The sequence below is a fragment of the Dunckerocampus dactyliophorus genome, chromosome 13 (assembly GCF_027744805.1).
Source record: "Dunckerocampus dactyliophorus isolate RoL2022-P2 chromosome 13, RoL_Ddac_1.1, whole genome shotgun sequence".
NCBI classification, from domain to species: Eukaryota; Metazoa; Chordata; class Actinopteri; order Syngnathiformes; family Syngnathidae; genus Dunckerocampus; species Dunckerocampus dactyliophorus.
The window spans coordinates 12,277,379-12,297,311 of NC_072831.1; the positions used below are offsets into that span (position 1 = coordinate 12,277,379).

The 19,933-nt window shown below is 40.1% G+C and overlaps 2 protein-coding genes across 5 annotated transcripts; one reads left to right on the forward strand and one right to left on the reverse strand.

Annotated features, from left to right (window-relative positions):
* Nucleotides 1-4,197: 4,197 nt before the first annotated feature.
* LOC129193100 (ankyrin repeat and SOCS box protein 2-like) lies at nucleotides 4,198-18,513 on the reverse strand. Of its 4 annotated transcripts, none has more exons than XM_054797742.1 (9): nucleotides 15,298-15,625; nucleotides 13,270-13,439; nucleotides 13,007-13,162; nucleotides 11,755-12,000; nucleotides 11,508-11,679; nucleotides 9,686-10,256; nucleotides 9,449-9,602; nucleotides 7,090-7,253; nucleotides 4,198-4,795 (listed from the first exon to the last, which is right to left on the reverse strand). In XM_054797742.1, the coding sequence occupies exons 1-8, from the start codon at nucleotides 15,513-15,515 to the stop codon at nucleotides 7,123-7,125; spliced, it is 1,818 nt and encodes a 605-aa protein (XP_054653717.1). In that variant the 5' UTR covers nucleotides 15,516-15,625; the 3' UTR covers nucleotides 4,198-4,795; nucleotides 7,090-7,122. The 4 variants fall into 4 exon arrangements, with proteins under 4 accessions (XP_054653717.1, XP_054653719.1, XP_054653718.1 ...); XM_054797744.1 differs by lacking the exon at nucleotides 4,198-4,795 and adding an exon at nucleotides 18,250-18,513 and having other exon boundaries at nucleotides 6,314-7,253; nucleotides 15,298-15,395; XM_054797743.1 differs by lacking the exons at nucleotides 4,198-4,795; nucleotides 15,298-15,625 and adding an exon at nucleotides 18,250-18,513 and having other exon boundaries at nucleotides 6,314-7,253.
* On the forward strand, nucleotides 5,214-6,916 carry LOC129193101 (protein FAM181A-like). Its single transcript, XM_054797745.1, has 2 exons — nucleotides 5,214-5,471; nucleotides 5,863-6,916. Exon 2 carries the CDS (start codon nucleotides 5,930-5,932, stop codon nucleotides 6,638-6,640), a length of 711 nt encoding a protein of 236 aa, XP_054653720.1. The 5' UTR covers nucleotides 5,214-5,471; nucleotides 5,863-5,929; the 3' UTR covers nucleotides 6,641-6,916.
* Nucleotides 18,514-19,933: the final 1,420 nt, after the last annotated feature.

Consider the following 19,933-nt stretch of genomic DNA (forward strand, 5'->3'; position numbering starts at 1 on the left):
ACATTATGAATTCAGGATAAATGATATCAGACACGGTCATGTTCTGTGTGCTGCTCTGCTGCCCTCTATCTGCCATGTGTTGCAGCACACCACCGAGCCTACCAGAGGAGCTAATTAACACACCTGGGTGCAATTACCTACCAACCTTCTTTAGCTGCAGTCTGACCTGCTCTTGTTGCCTGCTACCTGCTACCTGCTACTTGTTTCCTGTTTCCTGTTTCCTGTTTCCTGTTTCCTGTTTCCTGTTTCCTGTTTCCTGTTTCTTCCAGCACCGTGCTTTTGCGTCCAGCTACTCTCTGATCCTGTTTTTTGCTTCTGGTTCTGTTACTAGTGCCTGTGTATCCTGCTTGGTATTCAGCAGCATTTTCAGTTAGCGTTTTTCCTTTCTGCTACCTTTTTTTCTGTGCTAGCAGCGTCTTTTGTTCTTAGTCTTTTCCCGGTGACTAGGTCCGGGAAGTTTAGTGTTGTACTTTGTGGTTTTGTGTTGTACTTTGTATTTTTTTCCCGCCTTGTGGTCACCCTCTGTTAATAATTTTTTGTCACACGGACTGTCAATTGGGATCCAGTACTCTTGGCTTCAGCCAATCGTAACAGGCACTGCGGTATGCAGCGTTCTTCTTCTCCCATATACCTTGTGAACAGCATATGCGTGTGCTGTTTCTCAAACTGGCTCATATTAGTACCTTGTGCTGGGTTCCTTGCTCAAGTCTTTCCATAGTTTTACTCCACATACTGATATGCTAACAGTTTGTCGTGCTGTCCAACCACTTACTGTTAAATAACTCAATTTGGGGTATGTTTCAACAGTTCAGTAAAGATGTGCTGTGCTTCTGCATTTTCTCCATCTATTCCCATCTTAATCTTAAAATATCTTTTAGGTTCTGAACTTGACCTGCCAAAAAAGGAGGCAGCTTTAAGGAAATTGAGGTTGGATTATTCCCTACTTATGTCACTTTTAATAAAGCAAGTAGATAATTGCAGCGTGCAGGCTCCTCTCAATGGGGGGAGTGCAGTAAATGTTAAGAAAATGGTGAACAGATTGCATGGGTTCATTTGTAGCTATTGCTTGTCGTCAATAAAAGTAGGCCCGCTGTGTGACTTGCTTTTTTTAAGCAATACTGTTGACATACAAGTCCAATAAGTTTTGAATTAAAATCAGTAAGTATCTTCCTCGTAAAACGCTCAGTGATTTGTGTTCACAGCGGAAAATCTGCGGTTCCACTACATATTAAAACGTACACAAGAGCAATCTTTTACCAGACTTTCTGAAGTACAGAATTGGATCGTGCAAACCGTCGACCCAGCGGTTCCACTCGTCCATCCTCTCCTTCAGTCTGTCCTAATATTGATTATCTGACAAGAAGAAAAGCACTCCATCCTTCCTGTTCCTTCCTCCCTTCTAATCTAACAAGCAGCCTCAGCATATACATCACTGGCCTTTTTAAAAGTCACATGAGGAAACCTGCCTTATTAAATTGCTTTGGTATGCATTGTTGCCAATTTGACTTCCCATCGTCTTGCACACACCTATGCCAAAAAGATCATTTGAAACTCAGCCAATCAATAAATGTCAGCGTGAAAGAGCAAAGTAAGGGATAGTTAGGCTCCATATTAGATGTGACAGTGGAAGTAGAGTGCCATCTAGTGTCACGAAGGGCACATGCCTCCTAAATCCTGTGGGATGACCCTTTTCAATTCTTGGTATACAAACTAAAGTGAAATACAAAAATGATGAATAATGTCAGTTTGCTCATGTTTTAAACTGAAATGTGCATGTTTTAAATAATTAGAACGTTGATGTTAAACTGTGAAGGTGAGTCACATTTTCCAGGCATTCTATCCTGTATGCGTGCTATCTCTAATATGTCTAACTTGATGGAATTTTCCCAAAGGATAAGCTCCTGGAAAAGCTTTTTCTCTTATCAATCTCTGGCCTTAATGTCCCCAAAGAAGCTCATATCATGTAATGTTTATTATCTGTTTTTTTGTCGTTATCTAGGCTAGTTCTTGTGCTGCAATAACACCTGATTTGCTCCCAGGGGAATCAATGAAGTGGTATTTTTAGGCAAAGACGATGCAGTGACTAAGAAATGTGGCTCACATCAATGGATGTTGGAAGATAAGCAGAGACGGTCTTAATGCCCGTGCGTGATAAACAAGATCGGACTTTTTGCATTTGTACAGCACCACACTGTATTTTAGCAACCTGATGGAAATATATTTTCTGCAGGCTATTTTTATAGCAATAGACAAACGGTATTTTCAGATGCAATTACACCAAAGATGAATGGTGCTACATGAGTGCTGTCAACAGCGGGAAGCTGTGGTTCACTGAAGGAAATGTAAATACCAACATATGCTGTGACGTGTGGAGTACAGCATGATCCCCTCCCTTGGGAAACAGGCCTGCATGGCACTTTTCCAACATGATAGTGTTTAAACAGTAATGCCTGTACGTTGACTCATTTTGGATACTAGTATACAATGCTATCCAAGCTGTACGATGACTACTCTAATCAAAGTTTGATTTATGTAGTAGTGTCCTTCAAGAAGATATAATACAATAGTTGCTGGGATGTGACAGGTGTGAGATACTGTATTAGACACTGCAAGTTGAATTTGGGCTAGGACTAGTATTGCTATGTTTATGTTAATTTAAGTGTTAGTGGGTCACCGTTAATGCATTAAAGTCCCACAAATGTATCCAGTGCGAGTGCAAGGAGTTAAAAGTTAAAGCCACCTGTCCTCACACATTTCCACGTAGATTTATAGATGTCATTCTACTTCCTCTCCTTTCATTCTTGTCACTTCAAAACTTAAGAGTATGGTGACAGGCCCGTGGAGAGAGGGAAGGACAAGGGAGGGGGGGTCCTATTGTTCAAAGGACCCTTTCAGCTGAACACAGAAGCTGAAGGAGAGAAGAAGAAGAAGAGAGAAGGACAATGGCACCCCATTGCCTCACTCACATAAGAAGGATGTGTGGCCTAAAAAGAAATAGACCAGTCAGAGGGCATGCATAGACCTGTAGGACTGTCTTCACACCACACCAAACACTTACTGAGAGGAGCAATCCATCATGCTGTCTGTCTGTATGGACACAAGTATTGGGACACCGCTGCAGCTTCTCCTTCTACAAGATTGTGATGTTGGTGGGTCACCGTCTATGACTATTCAACTGGTGGCCCACATGACATCAGCTTAAAACTTGGTAGGGATCAACATCTTTGCGCAGAAGAGCTATCGTTTTTGTGGTACAGTATAGCCTTAAAAGTAGCACACCAAAGCAGGTGTGTCCAAAGTGTTGCCTGGGTGCCATTTGCAGCCCGTGGCTCTTTTTTTTTATTGGCCCACAGCACATTCTAAAAAATAAAATTTAACAAGGAAACTTTAAAAAAAAAAAACAGCAACAGCCAAAATTGGAATATCAGCAGTAATTTTACAAGAATAAAATCAAAATATTAAGAAAAAACGTAATCTAATGAGGAAAAGTTGTCATTTTATCAGAATAAGGTCCTAATATGAGAAAAAATGTCATTTTAGTAGAAAAAAAGTTGAAATACTAAAGAAAAAAAAATATTTTTTAAAGTTGGAATATTATAAGAGACAAACAAAACAACAAATCGTTGTGATTTTTGCCAAATTAGGATGCAGAAAAAGTTACAATGTTACAAGAATAAAGTCAAAATATTATGAGAATAAAGTCTAAAAATTATGGGAATAAAGTCCTAATTATGATATATAATTTATCTAAACAAAATATTTTCCCATTTATATTAAATAATTTACAATATACATATTTTATAGGGATCAACATCTTTGCGCAGATTCCTAAAAACACAAGAGCTATCGTTTTTGCAGTACAGTAAAGCCTTAAAAGTATCAGGGCGGTCTTGTTATTAGAGGATCTTTGACTAACGCTTTTGCAGTAGGTCATTAACAACAGCAGAGCACTCCTGTCATATAGGTGATCTTTGACAAGTATTTTTGCAGTAGGTCCTTAAAACAGCAGGGAGGTCCTCTCATATAGTGGATTTTTGACTAGTTTTTTTTTCAGTAGGTCAAAAAAAAAAACAGCAGAGCGTCCTTGTTATATGGAGGATCTTTGGCTAGTGTTTTTCAGTCAATCATGAAAAACACCAGCGCTCCTGTCATATAGAAGATGTTCTTGCTTCTTTTTAAATTTATGACTTAGCACTTTATTCAGGATGATAGACATTTTGTGAAATAAAAATGGTAAAGTATGGGAGCGCATTGCATTGACATACACAAAATAATAATAGTGAAGGGAAAAATCAACTCCTTAATATTTTGGTTAGCTCATGACACGACAGGGTCAAAATATTACTGTAGACACTAAAAATGATCTTTATAAATGCAGATTTTTCTTTTCGATGTAGTTCTTGTATTGGGTCTTGCGCATGTGTACCTAATCCGAACTCCTGATTGATTCATTGATTGATAAAGAGGTGTGTCCCCAGACATTTATCCTATGATGCAAAATTGAGAGTGTACACTAGAAGAACAATACAATCCTGAGGTGCTCCACACATACACACACACACACGCACATGCACACAAACCTTCTCTCCTCAGCCCCCACTTCAATGAGGGGATGAAGCCCAATTAGCATTTCACAAGTAGCCCTTTCCTCCTCTATGGCCACCTTCCCCGCAGAGTCCAATGCTTTTCTCCTCTTGTCCTGTGTTGGGCCTTGTTGTTGCCGTTGGCAGGGTGACAGTATTCGAGTGTGCAAACTTGTGCTATTGTCCGCCGGCCAGAGGGAGCCATGGAGACCCTATAATATGACACAGGAAAATGTTTGCTGATGGCAATTCTATGGGCTTTGTCCCCACTCTTTCTCCTTCATGACGACTCGATTTAAGTCTCTAAATGTTTGACTACAAATGCAGGAGTGCTATCCAGGCTCCTTTTTGCCTTTGTCTCGCCGGGTTTGAATGAGTAATTCAGCCTTTGTGTGGCTCGATTGAGGGGGCAAACAGAAAGACAAGATTCTTCAGCGTTCAAGCCCCTTTCCATGGTTATGCACTCTTTAGATCGCACTCCGCCCTCCCCCCCCCATCCCTTCTTCTCGTCTTGCCACAGCTGACATCACTCTTGGACAAATAAACGCAACTTCAGTTAAAAGCATACATATTTAGTGCAATCTACAGGCCTGATAGTCCAACTTGGGCATATTTTGACCAATCTATAACAAATAGTCTCAATGACAAAAGGCATGGCGTAAATGCTGTTTTTTCCTCTTCACATCTCCATGACAACAATTTGCAATGGGGAAGAATTCGATAGCAGGGCGCTCGCAGGCTGATTGGGGTCCATTGTGAGGGGCCTGAGGTCGCTGATTGGTTCAAGGGAAGCACCAAAACTACAAGGAGTTTATATTCATTCAGCTTGCTCAAGTACCCCCAAATGCAGGCTGGAGACTGCTGCAGAGGAGCATCCTAACACCGCTGGTGAGTCATATTTTGTAATATAGCTAATATATACATCATAAATCCTTTGAATTCATTTTTAAGGAATTATATAGTCACGTTAACCTAATATTACAGGGGTTTTCAAAGGGTGACGCTGTGAGCCTCCTCTCATAGAATATAGTACATCTGGGCCTCGCTTTACTCCCTGAAAAACTGATTTTCTGGAGTGTTTTCTGCTCAGACTTCCAGATTTTGTTTACTCTCAACATAGGAACTAAAAATCAATCAGAAGTTATGAAATTAGCCGGTGTTTTTTCTTTATTTTTGTCAAGCTGACACAACCTCACACATTAGAAACCCCTGTATTAGTAAGTAAAATGAATGATCATTTGGAAGGAATATTTACAGACTGTCCCTTGCCAACCTGCAGGTTTTGATGATGGACTACAATATTTAACATGGACTGATTCATCCTGAAAACAAAAGTATTGGATAAAATGGCAAATGCAGACAGCGAGGTGAGAACTTTGCTCAATTTTGTAAACCTAGCATCGAGCGACATCAAGGCGGCCTTGGATAAGTCGGCCCCGTGCAGGCGCTCAGTGGACCACAGGAAGTATCTCCAGAAACAGCTTAAGCGCTTCTCTCAGAAATACTCCCGGGTGCCAAGATGTCACCCGCTTCGATCTGCACAGTGTGCCAAGCCCACGGGTGCTACTGGTCTGCAGGTTCCCGAAAAGGGTGTTGGTGCTGTGCACACAAGTGCAGACATTGTGGGTGGTTCTGTGGAGCAGGTGCCCATGAGGAAACGCCAACTGCCAGCCTCTTTCTGGGAGGAACCCAAACTGACCAAGAGGGAGCACTCCCAGTCGGGACTGAGAATGAGTCACCCAGCATCGACAGAGACGAGAGACCACAGGAAAGGTCACGATGAGGACGCAAAGGTCTACAAAGAGGCTCTCAAATTGGAGCGGACCTCTCATCGTGGCTTGAGCGTGTGTGCCTGCTGCCCTTTCCAATTCCACCACCAACACCAGCAGCAGGTCATCCAGGGTCACATCATGGTGCCGCATCCTGCTATAGGACTGTGGTGCAAGGCCGAGCCTGAGAGAGCAGAGCAGAAGATCCATACGCACGTTGTGGTCAAACCTATACCCACCAAGCCCGCTATCCCATCCCCTATCTTCAGCGTGTTTGGCTTCATTTAACAAATACAACTAATTATTGTCATCTCAACAATCGATAATGAGACACTTCCTCAAGCACTTAATGGAATACTATTTTTTGCTCACCTCTAGAGGACTAAAATGCACTTCTTCATGTTCTGTTTCTCTGATGCCACACAGTAAGTTGACAGGTTTCTACTTTTAGGCTCTTCAAGGTATCTCAAATGAAAAGACAAGAAATGTGGATTTGATTGTCTTTGTCACAGTAATGTTTGATACAGCTGCTTTCATCTCTTAAATAAACGATTCCCACAAGAAGTCCCGTGGGCTTAAGTTAATTTTTATCGAGGGTTCCTGTGAAATTAAAATAAAATAAAAAAAATCATCTTAAAAGGAGAGAAAGTCACATGATAAGAGCTTATAAATAGATAGAGCGCTTTACAGATATATTAGATGTAGTTAAAAAAGGACACAGACAAATATAAATGTACTTCATGGCTGAGATGCCACGTGAGGTCATCTTATCAGTCCGTCACTGTGAGGTATCTGATCAGTCTTCCTGGCAGAGGTAAGCTTGTGAGGGATCTCAGTCTGCGTGGGCCCACTTGGCTGCGAACACTTAATCTGCAAAGGTGCCGCAGCGAACGAGGTGACACTAAGGAGAGACAATAAAAAAAACATGCATAAACATGAATGAAGTGGAAAGAAAGTTACCCATAAACCACTTTATTATAACCATGAGAACGATCTATTTAGCTCCAACACAAGAGCTGTATCACAAATGAGGCCCTTGTTAAAATAATAATTTGTACAGCGCAGACCTCCACCAAGGCTGTACTATACAATGTTTGGCTGAATAATACAGCATGTTTCACTTACGTAGCAGCTCCATCTGCTGGATGTGGAAGGTCACTGCACCACTTAGCCCCACTGCTGGGGGAAGTTATTGCAGCCAAAGTGATGATACAAAATGGTGGCAATACAGTGGACCCACCAAAACAACTCGATACGTTTTCCTTGACGCGCAACTTGTTCTAATTTCAACCAGTTAACCTTTATTAGGTGTCAAATTAATGTTTTAAGTAACTTTTTAACATTCCTTAACTGTCATACAAGTACAGTACAGTATAAGGAGACGGTAACCACTGTTACTACAAAATGAAATTAAACTAAAAAAGTTTAAACTAAACTAAAATGCTCATCTAGTGGTTTTGTGAGTATGTTGTGTATGTTGTGTATACTGTTGTATATACTGTATGTAGTGTATGTAAAAATTGTACACTCAAAATGGTTGGTTATGAAACAAGAAAAAAATATATACGGTATTTCCAGTTCTATGGTTATCATCATCCTTTGTCCTTTTTCATCACTGGTAGCCTGTGCTGGCAACACAGAAAAAATTGCCGTCATCGCCGATGATGGTTCAAACGTTAAGTCATTTTCTACTGTATTTTGTCAATGATAACAATGTTAACACACCAAAGCAGGTGTGTCCAAAGTGCTGCCTGGGTGCCATTTGCAGCCCGTGGCTTTTTTTATTTGCCCACAGCACATTCTAAAAATAAAATTTAACAAGGAAACTTAAAAAAAAAAAAAAAACGACAACAACAGCAAAAATTGGAATATCAGCAGTAACTTTACAAGAATAAAATCAAAATATTAAGAAAAAACATAATCTAATGAGAAAAAGTTTGATCGGGATAAGGTCCTAATATTATGAGGAAAAATAATGTCATTTTAGTAGAAAAAAAGTTGAAATATTAAAGAAAAAAAGACTATTTTGTTTTAAACGTTGGAATATTATAAGAGACAAACAAAACAACAAATTGAGTTGTGGTTTTTGAAACATTAGGATGCAGAAAAAGTTACAATGTTACAAGAATAAAGTCAAAATATTATGAGAATAAAGTCATAATTACGATATATAATTTATATAATAAAAATATTTTCCCATTTATGTTAAATAATTTATAATATACATATTTTATTTTATTATATTATAAATGAATTATAATATCATTTATATGACATATATTATATAATTTATCAGAATAAAGTAAAAATAAGAAGGGAAAAAGTCATATTCTAACAAGAAAAAAAGTTGCAATTTTACGAGAATAAACTCTAAATACTATGAAAAAAATAATGTCATTTTAGTAGCATAGAGTTGAAATGTTAAGAAAAAAAGTCGTAATATTATGAGAAACAAACTAAACAAAATAAAGTTTGAATTTTTGGAACATTAGGTCTGTGGAAAAAGTTATAATGTTATGGGAATAAAGTCAGAATATTATGAAAATAAAGTCATAATATTACAAAAAGAACATTTAAGAAGATTATTTAAAATAATACACTTTTTCACATATATCACAAACTGAGATGCAGTTTTTTTCTTGAAATATGTGTAACTTCTTAGCAGAAAAAGTGTTAGTTTATGTGTGGTGTTGGTATTGGTGTTGGTTTAAAAAAAGTGGCCCTTGCAGCCTTCATTTTTCAGTATCCGGCCCTCCGGGGGAAAAGTTTGGACACCCCCGTACTAAAGCGATCATGCGATAATTGATATATTGGAGGAAAAAACACTGATGATGCATCACGATAGCTATATTATGTATCTGAACAGGGGAATTTTTGCAGAAACAGTATTCTATATTCACACAAATAAAACCTAAGTACTTGATCCCCTACTGATGGGTCTAGAATATGCATGATAGGTTAATGGTAGCAGACAGACAGAATGTAAAAATAAATAACATTAAATGAATGTTAGAATGATGAACATGTTGTTATATGTTATATATATTTTAGATCGTGTACCTATTGTAGGAGAAGTAGGTGGTGTGTGTGTCTTACTTGACTTCCTCTTTACAGCTCTCCATTCATGGTGGCTCTCTAGCAGTTGGGTGAGTTTGCTGCACAACTGAACATGAGCAACATGCTCCAGCAGCAAGTCTATGATCGGTCCGGCACATTTGCTCATAGGCGATGTTGAAATCCATTCACAAAACTAAAAAAGAGGAAAGCAACAGAGAAAACCGAAGTTACATACATTGAATGCATCTTACAAATTCTGTTGCTTCTTTCTGGCACCTGTGTTACTTCATGTGGTGGTTCAGAGCGGCGTAAGTGAAGCATGTTGCCAGTAGTTCTCATGTGAGATTGCTCTGGATGGGAGCCTGGGCCATATGTGCATGTGAAGCAGGAGAGGGCATCACAGCCATTAACCAGAAGACACTGGAGTAGAGGCAGATTGTCCAGGCAGAGCGCAACAACCGCAGGGAACGTTGTGGGCCAAGATGGGATTCTGACGTTGATGTCAGCCCCTCTCTGCAGCAACAGGGTCACAGTGTCCATGCTGCCTCCATGCACGGCCAGCAGCAGAGGACTCATGGGGTCCAAGTCGAGACTGGCACCTGCGTTCAAGAGCAGCTCCGCAGTCTCTGTACAGCCGCTGGCGACCGCAAAGTAAAGGGCTGTCGTGCGACCATCAGCGTAGAGCGCAGCACGAGAGGGGGCCAGCATGGCGTTGACATCTGCACCTGCCTTGAGGAGCGCAGCTGCTACTCGGGGCTGGTTGTGTTCAGCTGCCAGGTGCAGAGGACTGATCCAACTGTGTCGAATCCTGGTGCGGCTCGTCACAGGGGCAAGCACAGACACTATCCTGAAAACAAAGGAACAATGTTGAGACATTTGGGGTGAGCAAAAGTGTGACTGTTGCACTCCGTGGCATTAGGGGCACTGTTTTACTTTCTTCTTAATACAGTGGACACCCCAAATTTGAAGTTAAACCTACATTTTCTGGAAAAATATGCCGGAAACATCATCGTCATGTGTGACGTGACGCAAGACACCAGAACATTTTGAACTCATTGAGCAACTAAAGAACTTACTTAATTCCAGAAATACCTGTCGAATGCCAGCAGATGACAGTATCCCTCTGTAGCTCACCTTCCTCTTCTCTCTCCATTACGTGTCTGTCAGCTGTCTTCAAAGGGTTGGGAGTTTTATTTATTTTACTTTTATTTAGTTTTATCATGGGCCGCACGGTGGCCGAGTGGTTAGCATGTTGGCCACAAAGTCAGGAGATCAGGAAGATCTGGGTTTGTATGTCCGTTGGGCATCTCTGTGTGGAGTTTGCATGTTCTCCCCGTGTGTGCGTGGGTTTTCTCCGGGTTTCCTCCCACATTCCAAAAACATGCATGTTAGGTTAATTGGCGGCTCTAAATTGTCCATAGGTATGAATGTGAGTGTGAATGATTGTTTGTCTATATGTGCCCTGTGATTGGCTGGCGACCAGTCCAGGGTGTACCCCGCCTCTCGCTCGAATTCAGCTGGAATAGGCTCCAGCATACCCACGACCCTAGTGAGGATAAGTGGCATAGAAAATGGATGGATGGATGGATGGGTGCATGGATAGTTTTATTATAGAATAGTTAACTTCTCTTTCTGCTTGAAGCATGAAGTTTGACAAAAAGTTTATAAATTAGAACTGCTTGGAAGTCCACCAGCATGACGGAATGGGTTGTGTTCAACTTTGAGGGAACAAATACTTGAATTTAAGTTGGAGGTCAGTGCTTCTGATAGTGTTTAGGCCAACCCAGAAGGCTTTGCTGGCTCTGACGGCACACCACTAGGGTGGCAATTGTGCAACGGTGCTGCATGAAATTCTGCCTAGCAACAAGTGGTAAAGTGACAGGAACAGAGATCTCCATTCCTGCCTCTCATGTATAGCTAACATTTCATTTTAGTTGTAAAGTATACTCCCTCACAATGACACATTCAACGTACATAGCAAGAGTGAGTACTGTTGTTTGCCTGCTAACTTTTTCATATAAATACTGTATATATCCAAATTATACCTCCAAGTGTTTTCAGTCACAATCATACCTACACAACACTGAAAAGAACCTACTCTTGGTGTCCATGTTGAGCTGCTAGATGTAGAGCCAACAATCCTGAGTCGGCGGGCTTATTCGCGTCTGCATTTTTGGACAACAATACTGCCACGATGTCCTTGTGGCCATTTTTGCTGGCCTCATGCAGCGCTGTGACACCATCGCACGTCCGCATGTTTACGTCTGCCCCTACGGTGAACAAAAGTATACACACTATACTGTCAAGCCAAGAAGGAGCATGCCACATATGCCAGCAATTGTTACCTTTTCCAATGAGGTAACTGGCTGCTTCTGAGCGTCCTCGCTGAGCTGCTACAATGAGTGGCGTGATGCTGTAAGAATTAGAGGGGTTGATTGAGGCCCCGGCTTCTATGAGGATGTCACACATTGCTATGTTGCTCCTGGATACGGCCTCATGGAGGGCTGTCCAACCCTGACCGCACCGCTGGTTTACTGTAGCCCCGAAGGAGAGAAGGAGGCTCACCATGTCCACGTTGTCCAAACTGCAGGCTACAGAGAGACACAAAGTAATGCATTTCAATCAACACACATCAAACAATCAAATGGAATCCAATACAAGGTCTTTAGATAGTAATGCTCAGTTTTAATTGACACTGTCAGAGAGGTATTGATTTAACAATATGTTTATTATTTCTAGCTTGCAGTGGTGTAAAGCTGCATTGGCTGTTTATATTTATATTACGTACATTAAAGATGCTAGAACCAATCCAATGTATGCCAACATATGCTAAACTGCCTGAACAAAACATAAACATTAGGGATATGTGGATCAATCCAAATATCAAGGGTAGTAGTTCATTTCTCTTCTGTTTATTTTCATACATATGTGTGTGTTTTGTGTTGTTCATATTGTTACATTGCTGATATTTTTATATTCATATATTCTTATATTGGGTACAAACTGAGGGACACAGAAGGGTTTTGGGGTGAAAAAAAGAGAGCCAATATTAGTTTTTACTTTTTAGTGATTTTGTACTATTGATTTTATATTGCTCAAACAATTGTATGAAAGCAAAGAGAATCATTTTTATTATTTTATTGGTATTGTCACATTGTCTTATATTGTTGTATCAAGTATTCTTAAATCAGTTTCTCGATCATTTTATTTTTTCCATTTTCCTAAAAATCTTTCTCCGGTGTTTTATTCTGGTTATAATCATGATCAACCAAGTAACGGCAAAATCACAAAATCTTTCAGTGATCTTGAAAAATCTTAAGTGAAACGTGTCAGTATTAGAATCGGCAATATTGGCCCTGTATTTACTTGGTATCTGATCGATAGCAAACTTTATGCACATCTTAGCTTTGTGTTATAGGTGACATTTAACAAATGAGTGTGATGTCTCATTAATAATGAATTCATTTCATTTTCGTAATATGCTGATGGCCACTTCGGACATCCTTGCATTATACTGTGCAGGTATCAATAATATTATGACCAGTGTATAAATCCCCATTGCGTGTTGCGTGTAAATAAGTAATTGAGCCACTCTACCTCTGTACAAAGGGGTTTCTTTATTCTTGCTGCTGATGTCAGGATCAGCTCCAGACTCCAGAAGACACTTCACACATGATAAATGTTCACCAGATACCGCGAGCAGCAAAGCCGTCTGTTCGTGCAGAGTGCGCTTGTCTGCAGAGCCTGGATGCGCTGGAGCAGGAAACATTACACAAACCAATTTATAGGCGAATGCACCTATTTCAAAGTATTAGATCAAGATGAAGCCGAGTGCTTCACAGGGAAAACACATGCGATACCTTTGAGTAAGGTCCTCAGGCACTCAAGCTGCCCACTGAAGGCAGCATGATGCAGGGGGATCCAGCCATCTGTGTTCTCCCTCATCAGCCGCTGAGGAGAAGATGCGACTAGCTCATTCACAGCCTCCACATCACCTCCTCGGATGACAGAAACGACTGGGTCAACATCCCTGAAAAGGGAGGAAAAGAAACAACTTAAAGTGATTTAAAACAGGAATAAACAGGACAAAAGAACATTGAGTACACTCCCCTCAAGGAGAAATTAAGCGTTATAAATATCTAAATGATCATTCATCTTATGGAGATGTTTAAAGTTATTTCTTTTCTCTTTTCAGGCCTCTGTTCCAGCTTAAAGGTTTGTTTCCTGCAGATGAAGCACCTGAAATTACCTTCAGCATTCCTTCAGACGTACTGAGCTTGGCAAAAAAGTATTCTCTGCTCCTTCTCCCTGGAAAAGGCAACAGCAGGACCTAAAACACTCCGTTTTGATCCCATCTATTGATTTTCTATACGGCTTGTCCTCATTAGGGTCACAGGTAAGCTGGAGCCTATCCCAGCTGACTTCAGACAAGAAGCGGGGTACACCCTGGACTGGCTGCCAGTCATTACAAAGATGGTCGTCAAACAGAACGACATACTTGCCCACGGCGCAACGAAACAAAAACACAACACATCCACAGCAAGTTAACACATCAAATAAATCAACTACTACTCCTGTACGTGGGTGATAAACAACAACTAAGCGCTAAACATAACACGTAACTTAAAACTGTTCTTTCCAAATGCCCACAAGGCATGCTGGGTAGTCCAGCGGCAACAACAATATGAACTATGAACAATAAAACACTGGATATCAAGAGTATGTTAACTCTTTGTTTACTTCTCTGATGACTCCCTCAACATATTTTGCAATCAAGCAAAAAAAAAACAACAAACACGGCAAAATGTTGGGAGAAAAAGTACCACAAGCTACCCAGCATGCCTTGCGGCATGAATATATGCAGTAGGTAGGTTATTTTGTGCGTAGTGTGTGTTGAAGTGCTGTGTTGTTTGGGTCGTTTTTTTGTACAAGCTACAGATTGCATCTGACTAATTCGATGACTCAAGCACAATAGCACTGCAAGACATGTCGCCGGCTACACTTTCAATTTGAAAGGTTTAAAAAAAAAAAAGGAATTTGGAAATGCCCAGTGGGCTGGGTTAAGACACTTGGCGGGCCGCAGTTTGCCCACCCTTGATTTAGATTATAGTAATATAAATAATAATAAAGACAGAATTTAGGGATGACAAAAAGATGTTCTTTTTACACACAAAATTACATACCGAAACTGTAGTCCAAACACGAAAGTACGGATCGCACCATGAATTACTTGTACCGTTACCTGCTTGGCACTTTCATATTAATTCTAGCTTGTATTCTGTATTGTTGTTGTGTTGGATTTGTAATTTTGTAACTAAATGTTATTTTATGTCCAAAACAGGACACTGTACAAGTATGTGGCAATGGGACTTCATGTTTGAATAAATGTTTTAGAAAAAAACTTGACATACAGTTTCCCTTTTCTCCTTTCAGCTATTACCATCCTACACAAGCAGTTTACAGCCTGATAGGCCTTATTGCACAGCTGCAAATATATTGTTATATTATTATACAGTATATTGTATTGTATTGTGTTATATATTATATTATTGGAAGAAATGTTTTTAAAATATATATTTTATTAACTATATTTTATTTTTGCGTTATTTATTTGTTATTTATTAATATATTAATGTAAGCATGCAAACAACAATAATAACACAACCCGATCACTGTGTAATAACTGTAAACCGGAAGTGGCACTCAAATGGCTATGAAGCTAACAAAGGCACAAAAAATAACAAAATATAACCTTGTTGGCAGAGATAGTGAGCTTATAAATGATTGGGGGCTGCATTTTTTAATTTGGCCAAATTTAGACACTTGAATAGCCATTTTGATGGACGTCGTTCATCTCGCATGCACACATTTCATAACAAAAGACTCACTCGTCCTCTGATGTCACGTGATTCAGTCTCCTGCTGTCTCCTGTCAGTCTGGACGTTACCTCATCATCGGTATTACGTTTCCTTCCGCCATGACGAAACTGTAATAAATATTCCGAATAGCTGAATTTAGTCATGATTAAGTAAGACGTGACAGTGGAGGTGTCACACACGCAGCCAGAAGAGCGAGCGCTGAGTCGGGCAAGCAGGCGAGCAGGCATGCGGCGTGGGGGTCTCAGCTGTGTCCGCTGAGATTATTTTGGGACTTTATTGTGAGGAGACAAGCTGCGGGTTTCATCCTTATATGTCAGCACACACACTCACACATCCAGATAACGTTGCCCGAATAGAACACAGTCATTTGCCTTTATTGTTTGCATGCTTTGTTTGCTATTTAAACGACCTGATTAGATAGGAAAATACTATGATACTACCTACTTACACTCTGTTGGATTTACTCAGTGCAGACCATGGAGTATTTGGTGGTCATTATTTTTGCCAATTTATTACAGTTGCCATTAAATACTAATAATTAAATTCATACATTTAGGGAGTATACTATTTAGATGATTATCATTAGCAAAATTATCCAGTTCCTTTTCATCCATCCATTTTCTATACCGCTTCTTCCTCTTTAGGGTCGCGGGGGCATGCTGGAGCCCATCCCAGCCGACTTCGGGTGACAGGCGGAGCGCATCCCGGACTGGCCAATTGCAGGGCATACAGTATATAGACAAACAACCATTCACACTCACATTCATTCCTATGGACAATTTAGAGTCGCCTGCATATTTTTGGAATGTGGGAGGAAGCCGGAGTACCCGGAGAAAACCCACGTGCACACGGGGAGAACATGCAAACTCCACACAGAAATGCCCAGGGGAGATTCGAACTCCCAGACTGTTACTGTGTTGGCCAACGTGCTAACCACTAGACCACCGTGCCCAGTTTCCTTTTATTGTGTAATTTGATTATTTATTATCGTCCCAGGTCTCGTGCCCACAAGACAGTTTTTTTTCTGAACGAGAAATCTTGTCACATTTTAATCCCACGAGATCTTATGACATGAGATCTTGCGACACCCCTATTATTAGATCAGTAATTTTCTCTTGTAGTTATTTATTCCACACCATATAACCATACACGCATACTTGGCTATAAACCTGAATCTGAAACTACCATTTACTTTATTTTATTTTTTAAATTATATGTATTTTTATATTTACATTCATGCAAAATACATGCATATTTAAGCAAAGTGTATGTATTCATTTGCCTAAATTAATCATTTTCAAACATAAAAATGGTTAAATGAACTAAAATACAAATATAAGGCATTCAGAAGATGCATTCAAAGATACTGTGATGATATGTAGTATTCTACACTGGTCACTAGGTGTCAGTAATGTTAATGTAATGTTTGGTGAGCCACACAAGCACCAGACTTAAACAACAGAACAACAGGCCTTTGTTGCATGTTAGAATTACAGTTCTCACAACAGGCACAATAATCCCTAACACACGCAACCGCTGTGGCTGTACCTCATGCCAACATAAAACTCAACTCTGAACCCCCGACATGACTTCCACCTGTTTAGTCAGCTCCCCTAGCGCCGGAACACATTTATGAGCATATGGTTATCACTTTTTGAATGCAATTTGTGTATGCAAAGTGCAGTGCAGTGCCGCATAAGTCATCATTTCTGCATTTGTTGGCTTCCACGTAGAGAAAATACCAATTTAGGGTTATGGAAACATGACTGCAGCTTGTGTGACCTTTTTTTGCCCGTTATCTGCTGTTATTTGCATTTTTATTCTTGTATTTCATGACCATAATGCCCGTTTGTACAAAATGGTCCCATTTTCTCACAAACACATATTGTCATGAGTCACTGCACGCTTCTATTACTACAAACAAAACCATTTCTGTCATGTTTGACTATAGGCCAATTGCCAGAAACACCGAATGCGATTTGGATTTTTTCCGTTATATTTGACACTTTTCTCATATTTTCTCAAGGGACAATACTATAGAAATAAAACTTCAAACTTAGAGTAGACAGTGTACAGCTTGTATAGCGGTATAGGTTTACTGTGTACCGAACATGAGTCAACACAAAGCCATTATTGTCTGGAAAAGCAAGTGAGTACACCTCACAGTGAACATGTCCAAACTGGGTCCAAAGTGTGAATATTTCATGTGAGCACCACTGTTATGTAGCACCGCCTTAATCTTCTTGGGCATGGAATTGACCAGAATCCTCATCCACTCCTCCACTAATGGAAATGGTGGATGTTAAACAACCTTCATTCCGCTTGAGGATGTCCCACAAGTGCTCAATTGGGTTTAGGTCTGACAGCTTCCACCTGTCATCTTGGAGGTGTGGTTCATTATCATGTTGGAAAACAGCCATGCACTGCTTATTCATGTTTCCCTCGATGAATCGCAAATCCCCGGTGCTAGCAGCACTCATGCAGCCTCAGACCATGCCGCTGCCAGCGCCATGCTTGATTGTAGGTAAGACACAATTATATTGCTACTAACTTGTGTTGCCAGCTGTTTAGACAATAATGGCTGTGTGTTAAGTAGTTTTCAGTGGTAGACAAGTTGCACACTTAGTACTCAAAAGTATAGCCAAGGTTAATTTCTAGCATTGTCCCTTGAGAAGATATACTGCAGCAAAAAACATTTCTGGAATGAGAGGGTTATACACATTTTTGTAAGGAAGTGCAAATGTTTGTAATTAGATAAACATCTATCTGGCCTAAGGGGTCACGTCACGTTATAACAAAGAACCAGTAAGCACAATACACTAACACAGAACATCAAGCAGATAAATGGGGTACAACTATCATTCAGTTCATCTAAACTTTGACATGAGCTTCTATGAAAGGTCTACAGCCAAAACCTCAGGGAAAAATGTAAAACTATGTTGAATAGTGTCACGTTCTCACCTGAGTTGGTTAAAGGTGCTGCCTGATATTGGAGGAGGGTTAACATCCAGCCTGTTTTTGACATCCAGTCTCTGATAAAGAGACCCGCATCTTCTGACTGTGATCATCCCAGAAGACAGTTTAGAGTCCACTCAGACATCCAATGTGTCCTGATGGTCCGCAACACAAGATAAGTGTAAAAAACTGATGTGCACGGTCAGTAAAACAACAGTTGCTGCATCAAGAGGCCTGTTTTGGGGGGGTTTGTGAATTCTCTGTCTGTAAATCAGGACAGGCTAATGTGAAAGAGCTGCAACTCAGGCGATGAGGACAGATACCTTTTAAGGGCATGTTGAACCGCATTTGCTTCCACTTGATTCGACAGCTCCAGAGGGAAAGCTGATGTGAGTTTATGTCCTTATTGTGAAGGTAATTGCATTGCATTACGTTGTATAAGAGGGTGCAGCTACACATTAAACCCCTGTTACATTTTTCAAGTTTTTGTATTTCAAGAAAAGATCCAAATAGACAGAACCTACCTCAAAAAAGTGATCACTCATAGGAGGCTTATACTGCTGCAAGGGCCTAACGAAAATATGAAAAGGTTCCTGTGATGAATCAGCGCCTGAAGCGCACATTTGTGTTTCACAATCATGTCTGCAAAAGTGTTTGTGAAATATGCTCTTCCTGCAACTAAAGTGGAAGTGGCTGCGTGCGGTTGCTTTGTGACAAACAAGTCCGTCAAGCGTGTCTACAGCTGGAGGAACTGGACCAGAATAGCTGTTGGCAAATGTATATGGAGGCCACGATAATTGCTTAACCAAACTTGTTGACATAGTTGTGCCCTTCTTTGCTGTTTTCCCACTTTGCAAAAGAGGAGCAGTCGCTACAGAAAATTAAGGGACATTTTCCGGACAATAAGGAAAAATAAGGGAAATTCTGGTCTTCTACCAGGGGTTTGTGTGAAGACCAGACTGCCTACTGTGGTGCAACCACACGCGTTATTTTTTTTTTATCTGGCTTTTTTTCTTCTGAAGGCCTGCCTCTACTGGCTACAGGACGCATTATGCCAGTGTTGCCCGCAGGAGCAGACAGGATTTTTTCATGAAAGTTAAAATATGGGAAACTATTAAACTGGGAGGGCGCTGGAAAAGACGGGCAAAACACTGTAGTTTCCAGGTGGAAATGGGAGGGTTAACAGGTACACACAGTGCATGTGCCATTTTAATATGACTACATAATATCACATAAAGTATATAAGTATAAGTACAATGTAATAATCATACAGATCATTATGGTATTATTAGAATGTAATCAAATGTATTCTTGTTGCTATGATGAACTGGAATAAAACTGAGAAACAGCAAAGAATTGTTCTTCTGGACTTATTCTTGCACAAGATGACGAAGAAGTGTTGCACACATGCATAACAGAATTTCCTAATTATTTATGCAAGGATCATTTAATGCATTGGCGATCATTTAAAAACACACTGTTCTTCAATGTCTAGCCTGTATGTTAACTCATAGCATGTTTAATCTTAATTTATAAGATTAAAATGGTACGTTCCTGCTTTTAGTGTGATCACAAATCCAAATGTCGGTAAGGGTATAGGATCAGTGTAATATTAGATGGAAACTTTTTCATTTCTCTTTGTTTATTCTCACAAATATGTGCACTTTTGTTGTTGATATTGTGATAATTA